At 36.2% G+C, this 23,602-nt stretch overlaps 1 protein-coding gene across 6 annotated transcripts in view; it reads right to left on the bottom strand.

Annotated features, from left to right (window-relative positions):
* The window catches only part of LOC5568002 (dual specificity protein phosphatase 3), a 126,032-nt gene that overhangs the window by 21,403 nt on the left and 81,027 nt on the right, over positions 1-23,602 (bottom strand). The window contains exon 1 of one of the 6 annotated variants that reach the window (XM_021847861.1): positions 2,823-3,286. The exons of 4 other annotated variants lie outside the window; for them this stretch is intronic. In XM_021847861.1, the coding sequence (XP_021703553.1) occupies positions 2,823-2,843 (21 nt within the window). In that variant the 5' untranslated portion in view covers positions 2,844-3,286. Of the gene's footprint in view, positions 1-2,822; positions 3,287-23,602 lie in introns of those variants that run through there. One more of the 6 variants, XM_021847863.1, reaches the window with a different exon arrangement.

The following is a 23,602-nucleotide window of genomic DNA, read 5'->3' on the forward strand; positions in this document are numbered from 1 at the left end:
AATATAAAATTTCTTACATTTTTTCCAATCTTGTCATATGAATGTTTTGAAGCTGAATCATCACCTTAGAACCCAACTTTATAAGTCAAACAATGAAAAAAGAAGTTTGATAAAAATAATTGTATGTCATTTTTTCAGCGCCGCTTATTTTACCGACGTGATTCAAAATGCTACGTCCACTAGCTAGGACCCCTCCCTCCCCCTCGTCACACATCGTCACAAATTCGTAAAGCCCCCCCTCCCCCCTAAAAATCTACGTCATTTATGGACGACCCCTTTCGAAGAACGACGACATTTCAAAAGAATAATAAATAATGAAAGCATTATATTCACATCATTGAGTAATAAAATAAAAACTTGATGAGCAGCCGAAGAATGATGATATTTGCAAAGAATAATAAAATCACTAGAGCTAAATATTTCAGTCAATCTAAAAAAAACTACGTCTTAAAACTTCATTTGAATAATCATCGAAATGCTAGATTTTGGCATAACTTCAAATTACAAATCAAAAGATGTATGAAATTTAAAATTAAGACTACATAAAATGTTATTCGAAAACAGTTAATGATTCAGATTATTCCAAAGAACACGTTATCTTGCCAACTTCTCAAAACTTAGAAAACAATAATCAATTTTACCAAATTATCTTCCAACAAAGCAGCTCAAAACCATTTCAACCATTTTTCCGTTCAACTTACCGTCATTCGACCAAAATAGATGTTCCAAAGCAATTCGACCAAAATGGTGGAATATTTTTCTTTTCGACCAAATGTACTTTCGACCAAATGTCATTCGACCAAACGTCATTCGACCAAATGTCATTCGACGAAATGTCCTAAAGCCGCTTAGAATCTGTGACATTTGGTCGAAAGACATTTGGTCGAATGACGTTTGGTCGAAAGTACATTTGGTCGAACGGACATTTCGTCGAATGGTAATTTGGTCGAAAAGGTTTAGTTGCAACAGAAAGCATATGATATTTGGCCGAAGTTTTTCGTTTAGTCTGACCGTCGAGAGGTGCATTTTGTCGCTAATACAAGAATAATTAAAAGAATATTAGCTTTTATACCAACAATGGGGAGCCGGACCCTATTCTTGGCACTTTTGATTCACTTAGACGATGGTTTTTTTTAAAGCTACAAAGCTCATGTTTGGCTTCAATATGCGTCGTTTTTTTTTTTTTTTTTTTAATTTATAAGGCACTCTGTGCTCGTGGCCACTACTGTGCCGGAATCAGTTGATCTGTACCTTCTTTACCGATACAGATCTATTTTTAACTTATCTATATTTACATCTTCTTTAACTCTCTCCTACTCTTTTACTCTCACACCGAGCAGGTAGGAGAGAGCTCTGTTGTTAGTGAGGCTAGCTGCCTGCGAAGAGGGTCAGTTTGTCTCAGTCACCATCTGATACTGACGGAGGATGGATGTACTTCCCAAAGCACAGTCCTCCGTGAAGCGTCTTCTGGTGGCTGGACGGGTTTTTTTGTGGAGGGGCTGGGAATCTAATCCATGACCTTCCGCTTATGAAGCGAAAGCGTAACCTCAAGGCTACAGACCCCCCCTAATATGCGTCGTATTGAAACGTTTCATATTGCAAATAAAAACCCCACTTGCCAAAGTGAATCATGGAAGTGCCATAGTAGCTCTGCACCCTGCTATTAGCAAAATTTTGTTATTCAATTTGATGGATGCTCTCCCAACATATTTATCAACCTCTTGCGTTTTTGACGTTACATTATGCTTTTTCGTTCAGGCATGTCCTGCGATTCGAGATAAATCTTAAATGGAAGCAAGCCAACTATTGTCGCCTTATTCAATTCGTCTTCCCTTTCCCGATACATAGAATCAGTACAATTTTCATTTATAATAATTCAAAGCTTCTACTGCAAACTTTGTTATTCACCCGAAGTCATCAAGACTGTCAGCAAAGCCATATGTTTGCTTGAGGAATCTTAATAATTTAGAAGTCACAATAAGCAATTGGCCATAGGTAAAGTTACCGACATCTAACATCCACTTCGCCATAAAGGTTTTCCTTAAAGCAAATTTTTCCTGTCATTTTAATTCTGACTTCCGCATTCAAAATTCTTACCCACATCCGTAAGCTGCAAAACCCTGAATTCAAAGAAAGATCCCTAGCACTATCAGCAGTTCATTACGAAGAATGATTGAGTTATGTTGAGCAATATTTCAAAGAAAGATAATACTTTCAAAGAATAATAAATTCACTAGAGCCAAATATTTCAGTCAATGTACAAAAAAACTTCTTCTAAAATGTTCATTTGGATAATCATGGAAGTCCTAGATTTCGGCATAACTTCAACTTACAAATAAAAAGATGATTGTTCAACAACAATTGATGATTCAGATTACTTTAATGAATAATCTCACCAAACTTTGTTAAACTTAGAAAACAATCAATATTTCCAAATGATCTTTCAATAATCCATTTGAAAATAAGCTTTCAACCAAATTTCCGTTCAACTAAACGTCATTCGACCAAACTAAATGTTCCAAAGCAATTCAACCAAATGTCAATTCGACCAAATGTCAATTCGACCAAATGTTCTTTCGACCAAATGTACTTTCGACCAAATGTCATTCGACCAAACGTCATTCGACCAAATGTCATTCGACGAAATGTCCTAAAGCCGATTTTTCCGTGTATTCGATCGAAAGTCAACCAAAGATTAACCAAAGAGCGATCATATCATATTATCATATTAAATCTTTAACGAATTTCAGGTATTATTTTTATCAAAAAAATGATTCCCGCATGTTTGCGGCACTCATCAAGATTATCGAATTTAATACTACCTTCAAAAACGATTTCGCCATATCTCCGATGTAATCCTTTTTCAACAGACGCAAGTAAACAAATTTTTGGTTTTTAATCTTTAATCTTCTAGAGCTTAAGAACTGCTTGCTACAAACGTTGCAGATTGTCGCAACCGATAAAGAAAACTTTTTACGAGCAAAGTTTTGTTTTACAATCACTATCCTTGCCGCACTGCTATCGTTGTCTTATAAGATTTTTACTTTAATTATAGATTACACCAGAAGGAACTAGAGCACACTTCAACACTCATTTAAATAGATACAACGTGTATGCTTTGTAGTAATATTCCACAATTATCGCGGCAGACTAATAACAGATTTTCAATGGATCTGACTGGATAACACCAAAACGGTCAACTGCGTCGCGTGCCACCGGAAACGATCGAACAAGAAGTATCCACCGTAAGCGCGCGCGAAATTGTCGCCGAGTCCGCACCGAACCGTGTCTGGAATGGAAATGGTCAGGTGAAAACACAGTCCCACTATTCACCGAAAACTAACCATCAGCGCGCCATCAACTAATAGGGGTTGTATTCTATATAACTACAGCTGTGGCACGTGAGAACGAAAGACCCACCGCAGTAGTGCCGATTAGGGAGATTCAAATTGGAGAAAAGTTTTGAAAGTCCATTTCCCATATCTTCCTTATAATCTGTATGATGAGAATAAAGTTCTATAAAACTGTCAACCATTTTGGGGAAGATATAAAGATGACTCAAAGATTTATAGATTCATATAAAAATTTATATGAAGAAACTAAAATAATACTTCTAACATCGGTAGAACTGTCATATTCAAGTTGACGCTTGTTCAAAAGTTTAAACCTTGTTTTTTACAGAACTCTATTCTTGTTGAAAGGATTGTAATGAAAATTAGATTGGATTTTCAAACATTTTTTTTTCATTTTGAACCACCCTAGTCCTGCCATCTGATTCGTACAAATGAAAGCAAAAGGACCCGGGGGCGCAGGCACAGGAAGCACAGGGCCCGCCGGATACCTTTGGCACGTCTATCGATTCGGGGGCCTGGTCAAAGTGGATGTTGCTGCTGCGCCGCGGGGAAGGTTATACTTTTACTGTTTTTATTCATCGACGGAGGATGTCCCTTTCGAACGGAAGAATCAGCCCGCAGCTAACTACTGTCACGATAAGGGACGATTTGTTTGACGACGGTGCGCCTTTTTGTGCATTTTATTTCGTATTTCTGTTTGGAAAGAACTTATTTTCGTCGAGTATCTCCATCGGTCAAAGTTCAAATCTCAGGGCTGTTCTCAGTGAATTTGAAAGCAAATCTTTAAACAGTCCTAGGATCAAGAGTATTTATGCAACAGTATTGAGTAAAGCACCATTCGTCTCCATAGCTTTTGGTTCCAAACGCTTCTTTTTCGCGTATGGTCCCGAAATGGAGTCTCCGCGTTCCAAGCACCCTGCTTCTCCAAGAGGGGAAGCCCCCGCGCGATGAATAATGAATAGCAGTCCTCAATGTCTATAGCTAGTGAGGCTCGTTGGTTGTGTGACTGGTGTGTCGTGTACATTTTTGCCTGACTCGATGTTCGAGGTTTGAGCCGTTTTTATATTAGTTTCGGTTTTGCCACTGTTTATTGTGGTGAAACTGCTGTTTCGGTTTGCTGAATTGGCATTTCCCTCCCCCTCACTCTTTTACGTTCAAAATGAATGGCCGCTCGGTCGACGATATCCTGGGCCAATTTTTGTTCATTATTCAGCGCGGCATTTTTTCAATAAAGGATTGTGAAAGCTGATTGTTCCGCTCATCAACTATTCACGGTATCGGTTGCGGTGGGGGGAAGGAAAAGCCCGGATCGAATCGTTCGACCCCGGGTAGGACGAAGCTGCTGATGTAACATTAATGGTGTTGTTTTCATGGTTGTTGGTTTGTTTGCAGTTGGCGTGGTGAAATCTTTTTCGTTCTCTCTCTGTTTCGGAAAGTTGTGTTGGTTTTGTGTTCTACTTTTCTACGTCATTTTGCGTTTTTTTCAATCACAAGTTGAAAAGTAAATTTCATTCTGTGTTTTAGTTCTTTTGTTTAACTCAACTTCTTCTTTTTCTTCGTTCTGGTATTATGTCCCCTCTGGGACAGAGCCCAATTCGCAGGTTAGTGTTCTAAGAGCACTTCCACAGTTATTAACTAAAAACTGCCACTTTCGGCACTCGTATATCGTATTTCGGGTACGATGATTTGTCATGCCTAGAGAAGTCTAGTAAGGTATCCCGGGACGAATGAAATCCGGGGTAAGTGAGATCTTCGGGCATAGCTTATTTGTGGTAAGATTTTCAAGAAGGTTCAATCAAACTTGCCTTTCAATTTCATCCATTTTTAGCAGCCAAGAAAAGTAAATCGTCCCAATCAGCATGACAATTGCGACAGGGTTCATTTATTTTTAATTGTAATTACACAGCGTAACAAAAATGGCATTTTTGCGTGTGTCAAGGATCAAATTATGTGTCTCTAGTAGATTTGGGGCTTCTGAATCTGATGCCGTTTTCAGAAATGTTCCAGCACGTCACAATTTTTAGCTACAGGTCGCCAAAGTTGTATAAAACACTGGTTTCATTTATGTTTACATAAAAATCAAACAATGATTTAATTTCAGATATAATTTGTTTGAAATTGCAAGGTTAAATTTAAATTAAATCGATTTTTTCAACATGCTTGCAGTTCCCATACAAAATTCTTCGTTTCTTTTATATGGCAAAATACAATACTTTTCTAAACCATCGAAAAATAACTTTTGAGCATCGGAAGTATTATGAACTTTGTTTATAAGTATTGTTATATACAAGAAGTTTGAGTTCTGAGTCAAATTTAGCAAATAAAGCAAACAAGCTGGCAAACTTGCATGCAAGTTGGCCGAAATAGTCAAATTCAGCATTTTCAACAGCCAATATCTCAAAAACTAGACGTGCTATGATATTTCTGAAAATGGCAATGGACTCAGCAATCCCTAATTGAGTAAATAGCGGTATTTAGGTGCTTGAGACAAAATCATGTACCGCAGTGTTATTGATAAGAAAAAGAAATTATTAAATTCTCATACTCCTTCTAACGCTTTCTTTTGTATAAATTTCAGATGATCTTAAGTGTGACATTGCATCCAACAAAAATTTTCTTCTAAAAATGTTGCATATTTTATGACATTGCATCAAATATGTGTCCAACATGAAAAAAATAAAATAAACAGACAATTTCTTTTGATAGCAACTTTCAATATTTTGAGGTAAATTAACAAGTTGATTTGAATAGTCCATTTTCAGATTTCTTTCTAACGTTTTCAATATTTCGTAACCATCACTTCCCATTCGTGCAATCTTCATTAAATATGCTGCCATGAACTGACTGAGCCTACAGATTTGAAATATATTTGTAATTAGAAATTGGATTGAACGATTTGTTTAAACTGTCATTTATTTAGGTCCCACTTGCTCCGAGGTACCTTGAATTTCCTTCACGAAACGATCATGGAACGACTGGGAAACCAACCGGATATCTTTAGCATGGCTTTTCTTCAACGGGATCTATCTCTGTCTAGTAAATTACTGCAATTCTCTTCCTTAAAATAAGAAAGAACGCTTTTAATTATCCGTTATTCTTTTGTTCATTTAACGTTTAGGACTACTGCAAAATTAATTATGAGCCGCATCCAGCATTGGACAGTTCATTGAATTACTTGAGTTTCACCATATATTGTTGAGTTTTTTTCAATCACTCGAATCTCTTATCTAATTATTTATACTGCATAGTAGTAACAGTATTATACATGGATTTTCTCGGTGTGCATATAATTCGTTCTCCAATTTCAGCTTTTCAATTATAAACAATATATATGCAACTTTTTCGATTTTCTACAAAAAATGGTCATTTGGACAATTCTTTAGGCATAACTTGAATTTCAACATATGTTTCGAGCTCAAAAGCAATAATGATTTGTTATAGTGAAAATGTTGACAAAAAATTAAAAACGATTTATCTGAAAATATGGAAGCACTAAAAACTGTATTTAGAAAATTTGTACAGCTCGACTTATTTTACGCCAACTCTTACATATGTTGACAGTAACCTGTCAGATATCAATAAAATTTTCTGGATGTGTAGACCTTGACAAAACAAGCCCCTGCATGCTTAGTTTTTTTAAATTTATCTAGACTATCATTTGAAAAGGGACAAACTTTGTATCCGATTTTTTACAAGATGATGTAGGGGAAGTGGTGGTAAAATGAACAGGGGTGGTAAAATGAACACCGTGCCTTTTACCGAGAAAAAACAAATTTTGATGAATTTTTATCACGCACGGACGATTTAGAGCATAAATCTCAGTGTTCAAGTTGATACGTAAGTCAATTGAAGTGAAAATTTCAACGAAATCTAAGATTTTAGAAAACCATGTTTGAAAATTAGAACTGACATAACTTTTAGCTCGGACGACTTGAGGTTTTTCAGTGAGGATAATATCGTTATGATATGATGTCAAATCTGATACCTTTAGAATTATTTCTGAATGGGTTACAATCATTAATGGATGTATTTTCGGTGGGGCAATGAAAATTTTCAGAAATATTTGTTTTGTCCACGTTTTTTGCATGGGGTTCATTTTACCACCAACAGCTGTTCATTTTACCCACATAGTGCAGGTAAAATGAACATTTGCATCGCTTTTTGATAGCGATGAAAACATGTGAAAATTTAGCTATTTTAGTCTGAATCCATGTCGCTGCTATAGATTACATCCCTATTTTTGATGTTGTGCGATAGAACTAAACAAATTCCTAGTTTTTCTATCAGAAACAAGATGATTTCCTTAAGGTGTTCATTTTACCACCCCTTCCCCTAATCGAAAAATGGCAACTCCTTAAAAACGTGTTGTGTGGAAGACTTGTAGAAAATTATCTTGATTTCGGATATAAAAATACTGAAAAAAATCTACAAAAAAAAAAAAGAATTTCAAAATTAAACGTAGATTCAAGGGTAAGTAGCCCGTCATTCGTTTTGACAGCCATGTCGACATCATAGTTCGCAATTTCAAAGTAACAAAACCCAGTCTTCATAGTTCATACTGATCCGAAAAAGTATTCTACATATGGTGGAAAGTATGCTGATACTTTTTCAGATGAGTCAGTGAATACCAACCGATGTTCAATAATTCGAAATTGTGACATGATTTAGTCAATCATCATCAACGGCCTACTTCGCCTTTGAAAAATTGCCGTTTTATATTTGAATGAAAATTTGTCTCAAGACGTGTAATTATGTTTACTTCCAATCGTCCATATATCGCGAATGGTCATTTTCAAGGAAAAATAAAACTTCTAACAAAAACTTTTTATTGTCCTAAATGCGTGTCATTTTCAATCAAACAAGTGAAAGTCAGAATCATCTCAGAATTCAATGAAGTTCAATAAACGAGTAAGTTTTGTCTGATTAGTTCTCATTATATTATCGGGAATGTCTAATTTGTGGCATACACTGAAGAAAAAATGATGATTTTAAAAATATAAAGTGGCATTAAAAATGGCAATATTTTATTTGGAAGAAAATTTTGTCTCAAGATGAATAATTGTGTTTACTACCAATCGCCCATACTTCGCGAGGTCGGCTTTTTAAAGGAAAAAAAAATCTAACAAAAACTTTTTTATCTTTAATGAATTTATAAGCGTGCCACAATCATCTTAAGATTCATTGACGCTCAAAAAGCGAGTCAATTTTGTATAATTAGTTAACTTTAAAATATCAAGAATTCTATACAAAAAGGGCTTATGACGCGTTTCTCGCCACATCATATTCGGAGCACCCTCTTTGAATACAAAGCCAAAATTGGATATGAAAATTCATCGAAAATATTATTCCTTTATTGTTTTGTCTAGTACTGAGGGAAAAATTGATGATATGTAAGTGAAAAGAACATGATTTTCCATATATTCTTTTATTACATTTCTTAAATATCGGTATCGGCGATACATCGGATATAATATTAGCGATGTCAACCTGATATCCGATAATTGAAACATATATGAGTTGACAGTAAAACACCAATTTTTGGGTAATAGTTGTCTGCCTTGATTTTAGTTTCATTACATACCCTCCTCAGCAAATAAAAACACCGTCTTCAGCCATTTATCTGCACAGACTGTAACCTAACACTAAACAACGGATGTGCCAATGTGCTTGGGCTCCAGTGGTAAGGACGGGAAACATTCTTGATGAAAAGTTTCAATGGCTGAAGCGGGAATCGAACCCACACCTCATGACACGATGCGCATAACTGCCTGACGATATCGGGTCCTTAGATATCGGTTATCGTTTCGATAAATTTGATCCTATAATTTCGATATTATCGATAATATCGATATTGCCACAGCCCTAACCACGACATAACTCACAAATGCTCATCGTTTGATTAATTTCCTGGATATATTCCATAGAATGTATTGAATTCACTATCGCTGACGAAATTCCCTAATTCGATTACAACTGGGATTAATTATATTTGCACAGCTCTCAACCTTGACGTGAGACATAAATGCGTAAAACAACAGTAACAGTATTAAATTTTGTCTCATTATTAAACAACTTCGTATATAACTTGATGTTGTAAGCCCCTTTTTATAAAATTCTTGATTAATCAAAACAAACGGGTTAGACAAAATTTACTCGAGTATTGAGCTTCATTGAATTCTGAGCTGATTGCAATCTTTACTTGTTTTGTGTTGTTTAAAAATGACAATAATAAAATAAATTCATTTTAGACAAGAAAAGGTTTTTGTTAAAACAAATTTTTACCCTTCAGAAGTGCCCATCTCGCGATGTATGGAGGACGTTGGTAGTAAACTTCATTAGCTTTCTTGAGCCACAATTTCAGTAAAATAAAGAATAGCAAGTCAAAATTAAGTGTCTGTCGTCGATTTTACAAAAAGATAGAACTAGGATTTCTTCAGAATCCCGACTTAAATTTATTAAACCTTCCTTGAAATCTTTGGGAAAGCTAATATTAGCCAGGATTCCTATAAATACGTATTGAATTCCATGTGAATATTGGCTAAAAGTTTATGGATTCCTGTTTAATATTCTGTGAGTCTGATGCCCATGTAATCCGTGAAAATGTCCTGAATTTATGGAAAATCCTGTTCAAGATTTCGCGAAAAGCCTGTCTCTTTTATAATTCAGTCTAGGATTCTGTGTTTATTACTCTCAAAAGTTTGTAAAATTGATTTCCAGCATTTTGTGAAAATATTACTCTATGATTTAGTGAAATTATGTTTGAATTTTTTGCCTTTCGGCAATGACTTTTGTTCAGGCACAATTTAAAGACTTGTCAAGAAAGTCATGATAAAAAATGTTGTTGTAATCCTGACACGATTTATCTTATATGAAAAAATGAATAATAAAACAAATAAATAAAAAAATAAGGAGGTGCCTCAAGTCAAATTAGTGTTTTTGGCACTTTTTTACCTTCGAAAAATTCTAACGATAATTTGGAAAAACGAAAATCAAAATAAAAACACACTAATTTGATAATACATCTTCGAGCTGTTTAGTAGAATACCTATAAGTAGATAAAAAAACCGAATTTAGTACTATACCATTTAATTCCACTAGAGTTTGTATCCTTTGACAGATACGCGTATTTCAACCTCAACTGTAAGGCCGTCTTCAGTGTCGTGTACTAGACTCTCTATCTACACTAATTTGACTTGAGGCACTTCCTAATCTCCTCTAAATTGGATGAAAATTTGTCTGGTAGTTTGTTTTAGTATTGCAATTAGGACTAAGGGGTGACTGGTTGAATCCCAGACTTTTCGATTTTTGTGAAATGGTCTAATGCTATAAATTTATGTAATTTGTGCTAACGTAAGAACAACACGACATTCACGAAAACGCGACGTGAGACAAGACATAACACTTATAGTTCTTACTATCGTCAAAAAAGCTTAAAAATTACCTTTCTGTCGACCGGTTTCGGGCGCGATATAGCCCATCTACGGGTCGGACATTGTCCCGTAGATGGGCTACATCGCGTCCGGCAGAAAGGTATTTTTTAAGCTTTTTTGACGATAGTAAGAACTATAAGTGTTATGTCTTGTCTCACGTCGCGTTTTCGTGAATGGTCTAATATCTACATTTTAAATGATTCATAAAATCATGTATTGAAAAATAAAATAAAAACAACTTTATAATATTGAATTAAATCTAAACTGCATACTAAAACAGTTGGGTGGTACACGGGTAAAAATGCGGCACTCTAAAACAGGAGAAAGAGTCATGATTTCGGGAGGAAAGTGTGTTTTCATGTTATGAAAATACACCATGACCAAAAGTCATGAAATCATGAAGCATTTTATCGTAACGCCGGCTGTACGTTACGTTTTCAATTTTTAGCGAAGAAAAATGGCAATTAAAATTCTCAAATCATGAAGCATGTATGCTGGAATCATGAATAAAATTCATGGATTTAGTCATCTGTCATTTATGATTCCTATTTTTGATACGAAAAGTGGCAATTTCGATCATGAAATCATGAAGCAGGATCTGATATCATGAACACAGGTCATGAAAACATAAGCACTTTTCATGTATTCAGATGCCTGTCATTTATGATTCCAATTTTGGTGCTGAAAAGTGGCAACTTGAGTCATGAAATCATGAAGCAGGATCCCTGAATCATGAACTCAGTTCATGAAAACGGAACATTATACGTCAATTTAGATCTCAGTTTATATTTGCCATTGGTAAACAAATAAAACAAAGTTTTACTGCTTTTGTGCCGATAGTTTCGTAACTAACCGTGAAAACATTGCACAAAAGTCAACCTAACGAGTGTGACATCTTTAGCAGGAACGCGAACATTCGGTGGTTAGGTTTGTACGCAAAATGTTGTTTCGAGCATCAATTGAATGGGTAAATGGTCCCTGGGCTGGTGGATTGCATGAGTCATGGAACACTCCTTAACAATTCTGCGGATGTGGAAAGTGGAACTGGATCATCCGGCTGCCGAAGGCCTTTTGTGACCTGCTCTGTTATAGGACGGGGGGTATACATCACTTCCGAACAGCTAAAATCGCCGATGAGCTTGTCAAGCAAAATCTTCGCTCAAAGTGAAACATTGCCCGGTTCTGCAAAGTCACGATTAAGTAAGTACATTGATTGTGTCGTGAAACAATGTTGGAACTCACGAGAATTTCACCAAGAATGTCATCGATATGATGACAAGGTTCCGAAGAATTTAAACTTTTTCAAAACATTTTTTTTATAATTTCACTAGAAAAAATCACCGATCGCCACGAGACACATTGACTAAGGTGATGAAAGTGACAGTTAGATTTATGTAACGCCCCGAGCATACGAATTCTTGCATAATAGTCACGATTTCATGACTTTTAGTCATGATATCATGAAACATAAAATTTTATGAAATCATGACTTTTTGTTCATGAATCCGGCAACGGATTTTTTTCCGTGTATGTTCTAATTTCAAGTCGGTGGAATAGTCAACGGGCCAAATATGAGAAGAATCTTCAAACCTTTCGTGGGCCGCATAATCAGCAGTCGCGAGCCGTACGTTTGACTAGATAGATTATGGAAAAACTAAGTAGGGTAAATGTTCCAATAGTGGAGGTACTAAGCACGGTTCAACTTCATTCAATCCCTAAAAAATCAGGAAGCGCAATGAATGTACATTAGAGTGATGCAAATTTTGAAATTTTGGCTCCCCTATGCTTAAACGATTTTAATTGTGGTAAATAGCATCCCCCCAAAGTTTGAAGTGATTCAGAACAAATTTGACTGTGCACATGCCATTTGAAGTTTATATGGAGATTACTATGGGAAACTCCAATCTTATGTGTTAAGCCCTCTATCTCTTCGTCATAACATGTTATGGAAAAGTGAACAAACTCTTCTAATGTAAAATCCTCCCAGCTTCAACTTTGCCGAAGACCACTTTTCGATTGGACGTCAGGATAAATTGTTATTCATCATCATAAAGTTGGTTTGCATGTAGCATGCTTCACCAACTGTTCGGCAGGCAACAGTGGTGCTCCTGGCGGGAAGAATAGATCAAAGTAATCCAGGCTATTATGTTCTACAGCAAAAAAGCAGTGTTGCTCTGAAATTAATTGAATGATCATCTCAGCATGATTTAGACTTTGTTATCAAAAATAACAAATTATCCTTACGTCCGATCAAAATGTGGTCTTCGGCAAAGTTGTAGCTGGGAAGTTTTCACATGAGATAAGAGTGTTCACTTTTCCATAGATTATTATGACGAGCAGTTAGAGGACTGAACACAAAAGGTTTGCCTTTTCCATACTAATTTCCATATAAACTTCAAATGGAGTGTGCACAACCAAATTTCTTCCGAATCACTTCAAATTTTGGGAGGATCTTTTTCATCATAATTGACATCGTTTAAGCATAGGGGAGCAAAAACTTCAAAATTTGCATCAGTCTAATGTACATATTATCATTGTAACAGGAAGTAACGACCATTCACCTTATGAGAAAATTGATTTCATCGCAGTAACCATCACTGACATGCCGTGAAAAATAATACCTCTGATACACTGTTCCTTTAGTTGCGGTATATTTTTTATTTGTGTTCCTATAGCTGCGGTATCCGTGATTTTCTTACACGATCCTCCACAATAGTAACACTTTACCGCAACTATTGGTACTACATGCTTAAAAAAGAGTTCTGGAAAACGTGAAGTGTCAAAAATACACCATGAGCTACCACCAATGGACCTATGCACGGGTTCACTATTTGACGTTTTAGCGGTGCCGTGTTATTTATGTGACCATAGAAACCAGTGAATTCGGGAAACGTCAAATTAGTGAACTCGTGCATTGGTTCATGGACCGATGCACGAGTTCACTCTCTGACGTTTGAGCGGTGCCGTGTTATTTACGTGACCATGGCAACTAGCATAGAGTTTTTTTTTGTCATTTGGCGAAGAATATTCTCAGTTAATCACTGTGTAAGCGCTTACACTGTTCGACAAAAATTTTTTTTGGCTGGATCAGGGACGCGGTTATATGGGTCTTGAAGTGCAAGAAAAGTGTAGAAAGAGGCCGTTTTCAAATGATTTGCAGCACCCCTGGATTAGTTTTTGACAAAGTTTGAAAATTTTGCATTTTTCATCAAAAAAAAGCGTAATAAGCAAAATATCAATATATTTTCAAATTCAATTATTCAACCATTGAATTAGTCAAATCAATATTTTTTAGCCCTAGATCGCTTCAGGGAAACGTGCACCATTTCAGAAGAGTATTGGCATCATTTTTATATATGAATTTGGAATGTTAACGATCATTAAACAAGCATATGAAGATGTGCACCATATAAATACTACTTATTTTTCTATTCCACACATCTGGTTCATTATATAATAATTATTGTAGGTTCAAGAAGACGCTTGATTAGGATTTAACTTTTTGCTCCAATCCAGTAACATTTGACTTCAACAAGGATAAGACTACGGAAAATTGATGTGTCTGTTATGTTTATATGGGCTGGTTGGTCTAATAAACTCTTGGCAGTAATACAAAATTAGGTTGGACACTGACATGTAAGTGGTCTTACATGAGCTAGTCGGTTTATCAGGAGCCGATGGCGAAGTCTGTGCAAAATGTCATAATAATGTTACTTGCGATTTCCAAAGATTTTAAAGATTTTACTCATTAAGAATAGATTACCTATCGTGAGGTCCATTTGTTATCAGAATATCCCTAGAAATTACAGACTAACGTAAAATAGCAACCAATCAACCCAGTAATCAACATTTCCACATTTTTTTGTGACAATATTTAACAGCCACTCAGGCAGGCATGAGATTTTTTTGATTCAGTTTGCGCACAATACTAATCATTTGTGAAAACTGATTTAGTGGTAACATGCCTACTTCTTACTTGTAAGATGATACAATTTCTGGTTAAACCATTTCCGATTTTTTTGTTGGTTCTACATTTTACATATTTTTCGGCAATTTTAATCAAACTTTCAAATGGAGCGTTAGTTTCTTGTTCAATGGGATGTTTTCTTCAAATGGGTTTGGTTGTAAGCATATTGGAAACATAAAGAAGTCGACCATTAAGGTTAATTTTAAACTCGTCTCCCATATAAGGACAAACGTGTCCATTTATCAGCCCCCATTCCCATATCCTCGAAACGAGTAAAAATGCTTTTCAATTAAGTGAAGAAACAATTTATCCATACATTTGTGATAAACAATTTTGCGAAACTTCACGTAATTTCTATTTTTCTTTCTTTAAACAAGAAGACATAGAAAAACAAGTGTTTTACTCATTTTGAATATATCGCAATTATTTGTGAAATTCATTCCAAATCTCAAAACTGAAAGTTTGATTAAAATTGCCAAAAAACATGCGAAATTTAGAACCGAAAAATTTAAAAATATCGGAAATGGTTAAACCAGAAATTGTTTCATCTTACAAGTAAGAAGCAGGCATGTTACCACTAAATCAATTTTCACAAATGATTAGTATTGTGCGCATACTGAATCAAAAAGAGCTCATGCCTGCCTGAGCGGCTTTCGCAAAAAATGTGATAATGATGATTACTAAATTATTTGTTGCTATTTTATGTTATTCTGTAATTTTCCTAGGGATATTCCGAGGAAAATGAATGTCACGGTAAATAAACAATTATTAATGAGTACCTATCGAAATATTTAGAAATTGCAAATAACAATGTTATCATATTTTTTTACAGACATCGTCTCCTGATAAACCGACTAGCGCATGTAAGACCACTTACATGTCAGTGTCCAACCTATATAAATTTTGTATTTCTGCTGAGAGTTTATTAGACCAACCAGTCCATATATTCACATCACATCACATCACATCACATCACAGACACATCAATTTTCCGTAGTCTTATCCTTGTTGAAGTCAAATGTTACTGGATTGGAGCAAAAAATTAAATCCTAATCAAGCGTCTTTTTGAACCTACAATAATTATTATATAATGAACCAGATGTGTGGAATAGAAAAATAAGTAGTATTTATATGGTGCAAACCCTCGTATGCTTGTTTAATGATCGTTAACATTCCAAATTCATATATAAAAATGATGCCAATATTCTTATGAAATGGTGCACGTTTCCCTGAAGCGATCTAGGGCTAAAAAATATTGATTTGACTAATTGAATGGTTGAATAATTGAATTTGAAACTATATTAATATTTTGCTTATTACGCTTTTTTTGATGAAAAATGCAAAATTTTCAAACTTTGTCAAAAACTAATCCAGGGGTGCTGCAAATCATTTGAAAACGGCCTCCTTCTACACTTTTCTTGCACTTCAAGACCTATATAACCGCGTCTCTGATCCAGCCAAAAAATTTTTTTTGTCGAACAGTGTTATTTGAAAATTTAGCCGAGAAGCAGGCTCAAAAATGAAAGCCTGTCAACAAACACCACCAAAAAAAGTTATGTCGGTGTAATTCGGAAGAATGACAAATGTTCAAAAGAAGGGTGATTCTCTATGAAATTGGCAGTAAATGTAATTGGAATCCATGTTGATGGATTTGTTCATTACTTTGAATATTATTATTTGTACTAATAACATAACTCGACAGAACAGCCGATGTATGAAAGACGGGCAATAACCCCATGAAAATATAGACAGTACACTCTTTAAAATTATGAAAATAACTGTGGACGTAATTCACATTATGACTCAATGTCACATAATGTAAGTGATGAAATGACGTGAAAATGTGTTCTGAAAGATGTGTTTTTGTTTGCAAAGCTGACGTTCTGTATTTGTATATTGCGTTTATCGTATATCAAGAAAAATTTCTCTTGAGAAAAGAGCGAAATTTTCTAAATGGGCTCTAAATTGGAATAAATATTCCTTGCAGGGACCTTCCTTAGCCGAGTGGTTAGAGTCCGCGGCTACAAAGCAAAGCCATGCTGAAGGTGTCTGGGTTCGAATCCCGGTCGGTCCAGGATCTTTTCGTAACGGAAATTTCCTTGACTTCCCTGGGCATTGAGTATCATCGTACTTGCCACACGATATACGAATGCGAAAATGGCAACTTTGGCAAAGAAAGCTCTCAGTTAATAACTGTGGAAAGCTCATAAGAACACTAAGCTGAGAAAGCAGGCTCTGTCCCAGAGGGGACGAATGCCAAGCAGAAGAAGAATTCTTTGCATAAAAGCGCGTTTTCCTGTCGAATAGTTTTCGATTTGACCGAACTTGAGGAAAACAACAAAAAAGTCCAAAGTATACAAGTTCCCCTATGTTAAATCGATCAGTTTTAATAGCCAACTATTTCTAATTCACTGATAGGAATAACGGGCACAGACCATCACAATCACATCGCTATCGACAGCAAAGTTCAATGTGTCCTCCATAGAGGAGGCTCGTGAAGAAGGTGACAGACCGGCGATGACTGGACGATGATGATAACGAAATCTCCACCAAATTTGCGGGGCAAGAGGGGGTCGGTCGGTCGTCTCGGTGCGTCTGATGGTGGTTGGTAAATATTTACCCTGTCCGGCCATAAACCTATTTCGTCTAATTAATGGCGACACTACTGGTTGAAGGCAATTGAATTACACGGGCGTGTGACCACCACTGTGTGCTTTTACTTTTTTGGGGTGTCCATCGCGGTGGTAGTATGTTTGTTGATGATGCCTTGAGAGGTCAAGAATAATGGGGCTGGCTGACTGGAGCGAGAGGAGATTCATGAATAAATTATCGCATATTGGCTTTCTTTGTGGGTATGATGAGCTTTTGGTTTGAAGAAAATGTGGGGTTTTCAGTATCATGCAGATTTTAAAATCCAAAGTTATCTGTCAAATCGCACACTTCAGGTTACTTTATAAGAACTTCAAGTTTGAGAGACTTTTTGTAGGAGCTGGTGTTCCTCATGGCAGCATTTTGGGATCAATATTATACAATATTTTCACATCTGACTTACCTGAGTTACCTCAGGGACGTCAAAAATCTTTGTGTGCGGATGACACAGGCCTCTCCGCCAAAGGACGAAGCCTGCGTGTCATCTGTAGTCGATTGCAAAAAAGTTTGGTTTTTTTTCTTCATTCTTGAAAAAATGGAAGATTTCTCCTAATGCTTCCAAAACTCAACGAATACTATTCCCACATAAACCAAAAGCTCTTTATTTGAAACTTTCAACAAATTTTCATGCTGTTACAATAAAGACTAGCTGTTGTAATATCAGGAAGAAAGCTCTGCAAAAGATTCAAAACAAAATTTTGAATTTAATTCTGAATCTCCCTCCCTGGTGTATTTTATCAATATATTTTTTACTCTAGCAAACCTGCGAAATCGTCAGTAAAAGTGTGTTTCTGTTACATCTCAAAAATCAAAATGAAATCTTCAATAGAATTTTTCTTATCGAGGTTCAACTGTGAGGTTTGAATTTCAAGTATCATGCAAGTATTGTAAATGGCATAAATGGCAAAATTTTGATAAATTCCAAGGCAATATCTAATGTTATCTTTCCATCTGTAGAATAAATCCATGACCCGTAGTCACGACACGAGACTATTTTCATCAGCGTAGGGGCCTTTCTTGGCCGAGTGGTTAGAGACCGCGGCTACAAAGCAAAACCATGCTGATGGTATCTGGGTTCGATTCCCGGTTGGTCCACGATCTTTTCGTAATGGAAATTTTCTCGACTTCCCTGGGCATAGAGTATCATCGTACCTGACACACGACATACGAATGCAAAAATTGCAACTTTGGCAAAGAAAGCACTCAGTTAATAAATGTGGAAGTGCTCATAAGAGCACTAAGCTGAGAAGCAGACTATGTTTCAGTGAGGACGTAATGCCAAAAAGAGGCAAGAAAAATATTTGCCTCAACAACGTAGACATATTGTGAACTCCCGCATCATTCGTAAGTTTTTGCTTCTTTCCAACTACGTATATTTGCATTAGTTGTTGTCTTTTTAAAGTTTCCCGTCGATTACGGTTACGAGCGACTTTCTTGCTGGGATGGAATGGAAATTTTGTTTTTTTTTCTTTTGCAATTTGTATACCGTGCTTGTCAGTAGGATACCGTTCGCTATCTATTTATTTTAAGCACGAAGGTTGTCAAAACTTAACTTCGTTACTACGTTTTTCATTTGTGGGTCACTGGCGTGACGAAATCCGCTAAGGTAGGACAAAGTATGAACGATTGTTTTGCTTTGTTCTATTCAGATTTATATTCAGTTTGTAATGGCATATTGAAGGCATTAAAATCATAAATCAGTGGAACTAGTTTCAAGGACTAAGTTGTATAAATATAGAATTGCTGAATCCAATACTGTTTTTGAAGTGTACCGGCATTTTATAATTTCACATTACAAGGAATGTTTCGATGTCATCTTCTTCTTTCTGGCGTTACGTCCCAACTGGGACAGATACGGCTTCTCAGATAAGTGTTCTTATGACCACTTCCACAGTTAATAACTGAGAGCTTTCTTTGCCAATTGATGAGATTTGAACCCACGACCCTCAGATTGGTCTTGCTGAATAGCTGCGCGTTTAGCGCTACGGTTATCTGAGCCACTGGGCAGGTTGGGCACGTTAGGAGTTAATCATCCTTTTCCGATCAGCCTAGATAGCCGCGTAGTGTCGGTAGCGGTTGTTTCAATTGGCTGAGAATTAACACTACGGATTGCCTGTTCCGGTGGAAAAATGTCCACCTCACATGTGACCCGCAATTCATGCGGCTTCAAGCTTACCGTGCCTAAGAATGAATGGTTAGGGGTCTAAATAAAACCTACACGCTAAAGGGGCCTGTGGAGTACCAGGGCTCACTTCACAGTATTGTGTCCTTCCTGCGCTACCCGGAACAATGGTGCAGACGACCTTGCGTTTATCCGAGTTAATCGGCTGCCCTTCTTCAGTCTCAATCCTGAGACTAAATAAGGTTGGGATTATAAAGATGCAATTTAGTTTAAATTTTCACCTTTATGGTTTCGCATTTTGCGTTTCACACAGTGTATTCTGTGCTTTTCGCCTTTGGTGACTTTTAAGAGATACCATGAGCATGAACATAGATGATTCGTAGCTATTCGTAGTTGCTACTCCGTGATTTACCAGAAAAATCGAAGTTGCACAGGGAATTAATGGATGGGGCTTGAGATTAGCATACCATTCTTCAATGTGCATAAATCAAGAGCTCAAATTTTAAAAGCCAATAACGGTGTCGGCCACTTTCTTACAGTCATCGGGGAAGGGAAGGAATGTTAGTTAGTCAACCGATGTTATTAAATACAGACCGAGTATACCTCTGCATCTCCACAGTTGTCATGGAAAGGATAACGGGTTAGTGGGATAAGGTATAGATCTTGGAGTCATCAATGTTTGGGGATGCGATCCATGATATAATCACGCCTAACCAGATTCGCGATATAATTCGATAATCGCATTGTACGCCGAACAAATGTTCATCACTAGCCCACGCAAGAGACATGAGCGATACGATCAATAAATCAAACCAGTGCTGCGAAAAACTCAATTCCTCACAACTCACGCTTGAGATTTTTCATGCGTGATTTGTCAATCATGCAACTCAGCAGTCAAAAAATCATGGATGAGTTGGATCACCTTTTGGACTCATTGTCTCGTATTTCCACAGATTACTCACACACGCCAATAATTTCTTGTTAGTCTGGTAAAATTATAGTAATCTTTTCTGACGTAAACAACAACATTCGGATTTCACGAGTTTTTGCCGGATTTTGCGCCGGAATCATTTTTTACGGTTTGAGTTGATTGAGTTAATTTTGCATCAAAATCTCAGGCGTGCTCTCACAGGAGAGCGTATTGCTTGAGATTTTGAGTGTCCAGTATATCAACACTGGATTAAACACTACTAACGAATTGCGGCACTTTTTCACTACAACGCGAACACGACGCGCGAAGTTTTTCAGTATAGATCGAAAGGTAATTGGCTTGTTTAGGGGTATCTAGTTTCTTACATATTCTGAATCTACGTTAAAAAGTGAACTGCAATCCAATACATTTCTCAGTATGGGAATTAGCAGAGCATAAATGGTCGGGGTTCTGCTAAACCGCACCAAACGCCATTTTTTCCAAAAATGAGTTATTTATACACTAGGGGATTCAGATTATCATAACCTATCTACATTTAAGATATCGAATAATTTGAACCATCCCTCGTTGAGTAAATTCAAAAATTTTCTCTAGCAGGATATGTAAACTTTGCTTGTCATTGGAGGTAATTCAGTATTCTGATAGTATTCTGAAGACGGCATTTTTTTAAATTATTCCTCAAATATTGCTAAGTGGCCATTCCGGACAACATACAGTAACAACACCAATGGATTGCAATATGTCATGTAAGTTAATTGCTTTGTAAAATACAGTATTGTTTCGGTGGGGCTGATCTAATATCATTGAAATTTTGTTCAGCCACACCGCACCAAGTACCATTTATATAAAAATCGTGTTTTTGTATGAAAAAAAAGATATCAACATTCGCTAAACGCTTGCCTTAGCTTTATATATAATATGTCGATGGGTCCATGCAGGAGCCGAGATGAAAAAACAAGACATTTAAATTTGATGTTGTCTAAATAATTTGGAAGCACTTGGTGCGGTTTAGCTGTTCAGGCAATGACGTTTAAACCTGTTTTCATTATCAAGCCTCCTTGATCGGATCGCGCATAGCTTGTTTCGAGTTATTCGCTCTCTATTCAACAGTTCAAAATGTCCGAGAGGTAGCACGCCTAATCACCACTCGAAGGACATAAGTTCGAATCCCGATTAATATTTTTTTACGTTGTCCCTCACACGGAGTCATATAAAATCAATCAACTTTCAGCTTTTATGACTATTTTCGAACAATTAAGCACAAGCAGTTTCATGTACAACGGGAATGATGAAATGCATGCCATTCCTGGTATCCACTTCACATACATAATCGTGAACTTGTTCAGCCAAAGTGTGCTAGATGCGAGTATTTAACTTGGTGCGCTCTGGCAAAACAAATTCATGGTTTTCTTCGATCGTTACATTCTTCAACTACCGTGCTGCTTCAATATCCGGACACTTAAGCTGTCACAAATGATTAAGCCGCATGATGAATTCTATGATAAAAATCATTATTATGTCATGAAAATGGTTAAAAGACAGAAGCTTGTCTTGTCCTTAAATCCGGACACTTCAACAAGTCTTGTTTATAAATCTGGACACTTTTGAATCAAAATCCGGACAGCTCTATTTTAGCGTAGAATTTGCAAATTAAACCATGTTGAGGCTTCGAATCCAACAGAGTTTAAAACACTTTCAATAACTTAAGCAATGCGAATACAATATAATCATTTTGACATTTAAATGTAAGTGAAGTTTGTAGTTTGATTACCTGATCTGAAATGCCTGTGGTTCGAACTGCAACAATCATTGATTCATTTATTTTTTCTGCCTAAAACGATGCACTGCATTGTTCTTGTTATTCAATTTACATGTTTAAAACATGTCCAAAGCTTTCTTTTTAATATCTATTGGTAAATATGTTCCTACACTATCAAATTACACGATATACAAGCAATGTCCGGATTTAAATACACTTGTTTCCAATGCCGGACAGCTCGTTTTCACTGTTTTAAATATACCATTTTTATGAAATGTGTTGTCACTGAACTCTTCAACTATCACTTTGTAAACTTTTTTCAAGAAACACGACACGAATAGATTCTTTTGAATGCATTAAAGTTTGCTAACTATTGTAGGTGCGTTCGTTGACGCAATCACAAAAATCACCTGTATCGCGAAGAAAGGGCATTCAACTGAAGCAACTTTTTCGTTTTTGTTGTTATTTATTATTTGGCAATGGTAACTAGATTATAAATGAATGTTAAATGATCAGCAATGTTTATAGAAGAAGCTAAGAATTGAAACTAACATATTAACATTTAATTTAGCTCTAAATTAATGAATATTACAAGAGTTTCCGGATATTGGTACCGTCCGGATTTTGATTCACCACGGTACATCATTATTGTCTTTTTCGAATCTTTGAATGCGTGAGGGACTTGGTTCAATAACTCTTCTGTTGAAATAGATAATCCATCAAGAGGAAGTCGGTAGAATACGTTAGAATACAAATTGGCTTGTACCAACTCATACTACTACATTGTGACCAGTTCTATGGAAAATAACAAATCTTTTCCTTTCATAGTGCATAAACATTTGTGACAAGCATTCCAACATGCATGGCGAAGATATGAACCCTATTTTTTTTTCTCCTGTGTTCCTGGAAATCATGAAACACATTCAGCCATACCGAACTGTAAACCATTTTCTTCAACTTTTGTTCAGCCAGAGTGAACTGAGTACCTCTTGATTTAAAATCAAATCTAATTAAATGGAAAATATTTGATGATTTTTTTGAATATTCTATCTTGAGTTACTTATTGGACCCTGTTAGTCATTTGTGAACGGTGAAATTTTCTAAAAGAGTCATTTGCGATCGCAGATGAGTGAACTTTAAAGTTAAAAATCTCAAAATAATGCTTTTGGCACTTGGTGCGGTTTAGCAGAACCCCGACCAAATGAAAACGCGTGCTTTTGTTTTGGTTTGATTTAATGAGCCGGTAGAGCTATACGTTTTTTGTTGCTTTGGTAAATACATAGTAAATGGTTTAACTGAAGTTGACACTGGTCAACACTCCCCTTTAACTGCGAATTTGTGGGATTTCGAAAACTGACTACAACTGTCCAAAGACCGGTTTAGTTAGGGCG

The sequence above is a fragment of the Aedes aegypti genome, chromosome 2 (assembly GCF_002204515.2).
Source record: "Aedes aegypti strain LVP_AGWG chromosome 2, AaegL5.0 Primary Assembly, whole genome shotgun sequence".
Taxonomy (NCBI): Eukaryota; Metazoa; Arthropoda; class Insecta; order Diptera; family Culicidae; genus Aedes; species Aedes aegypti.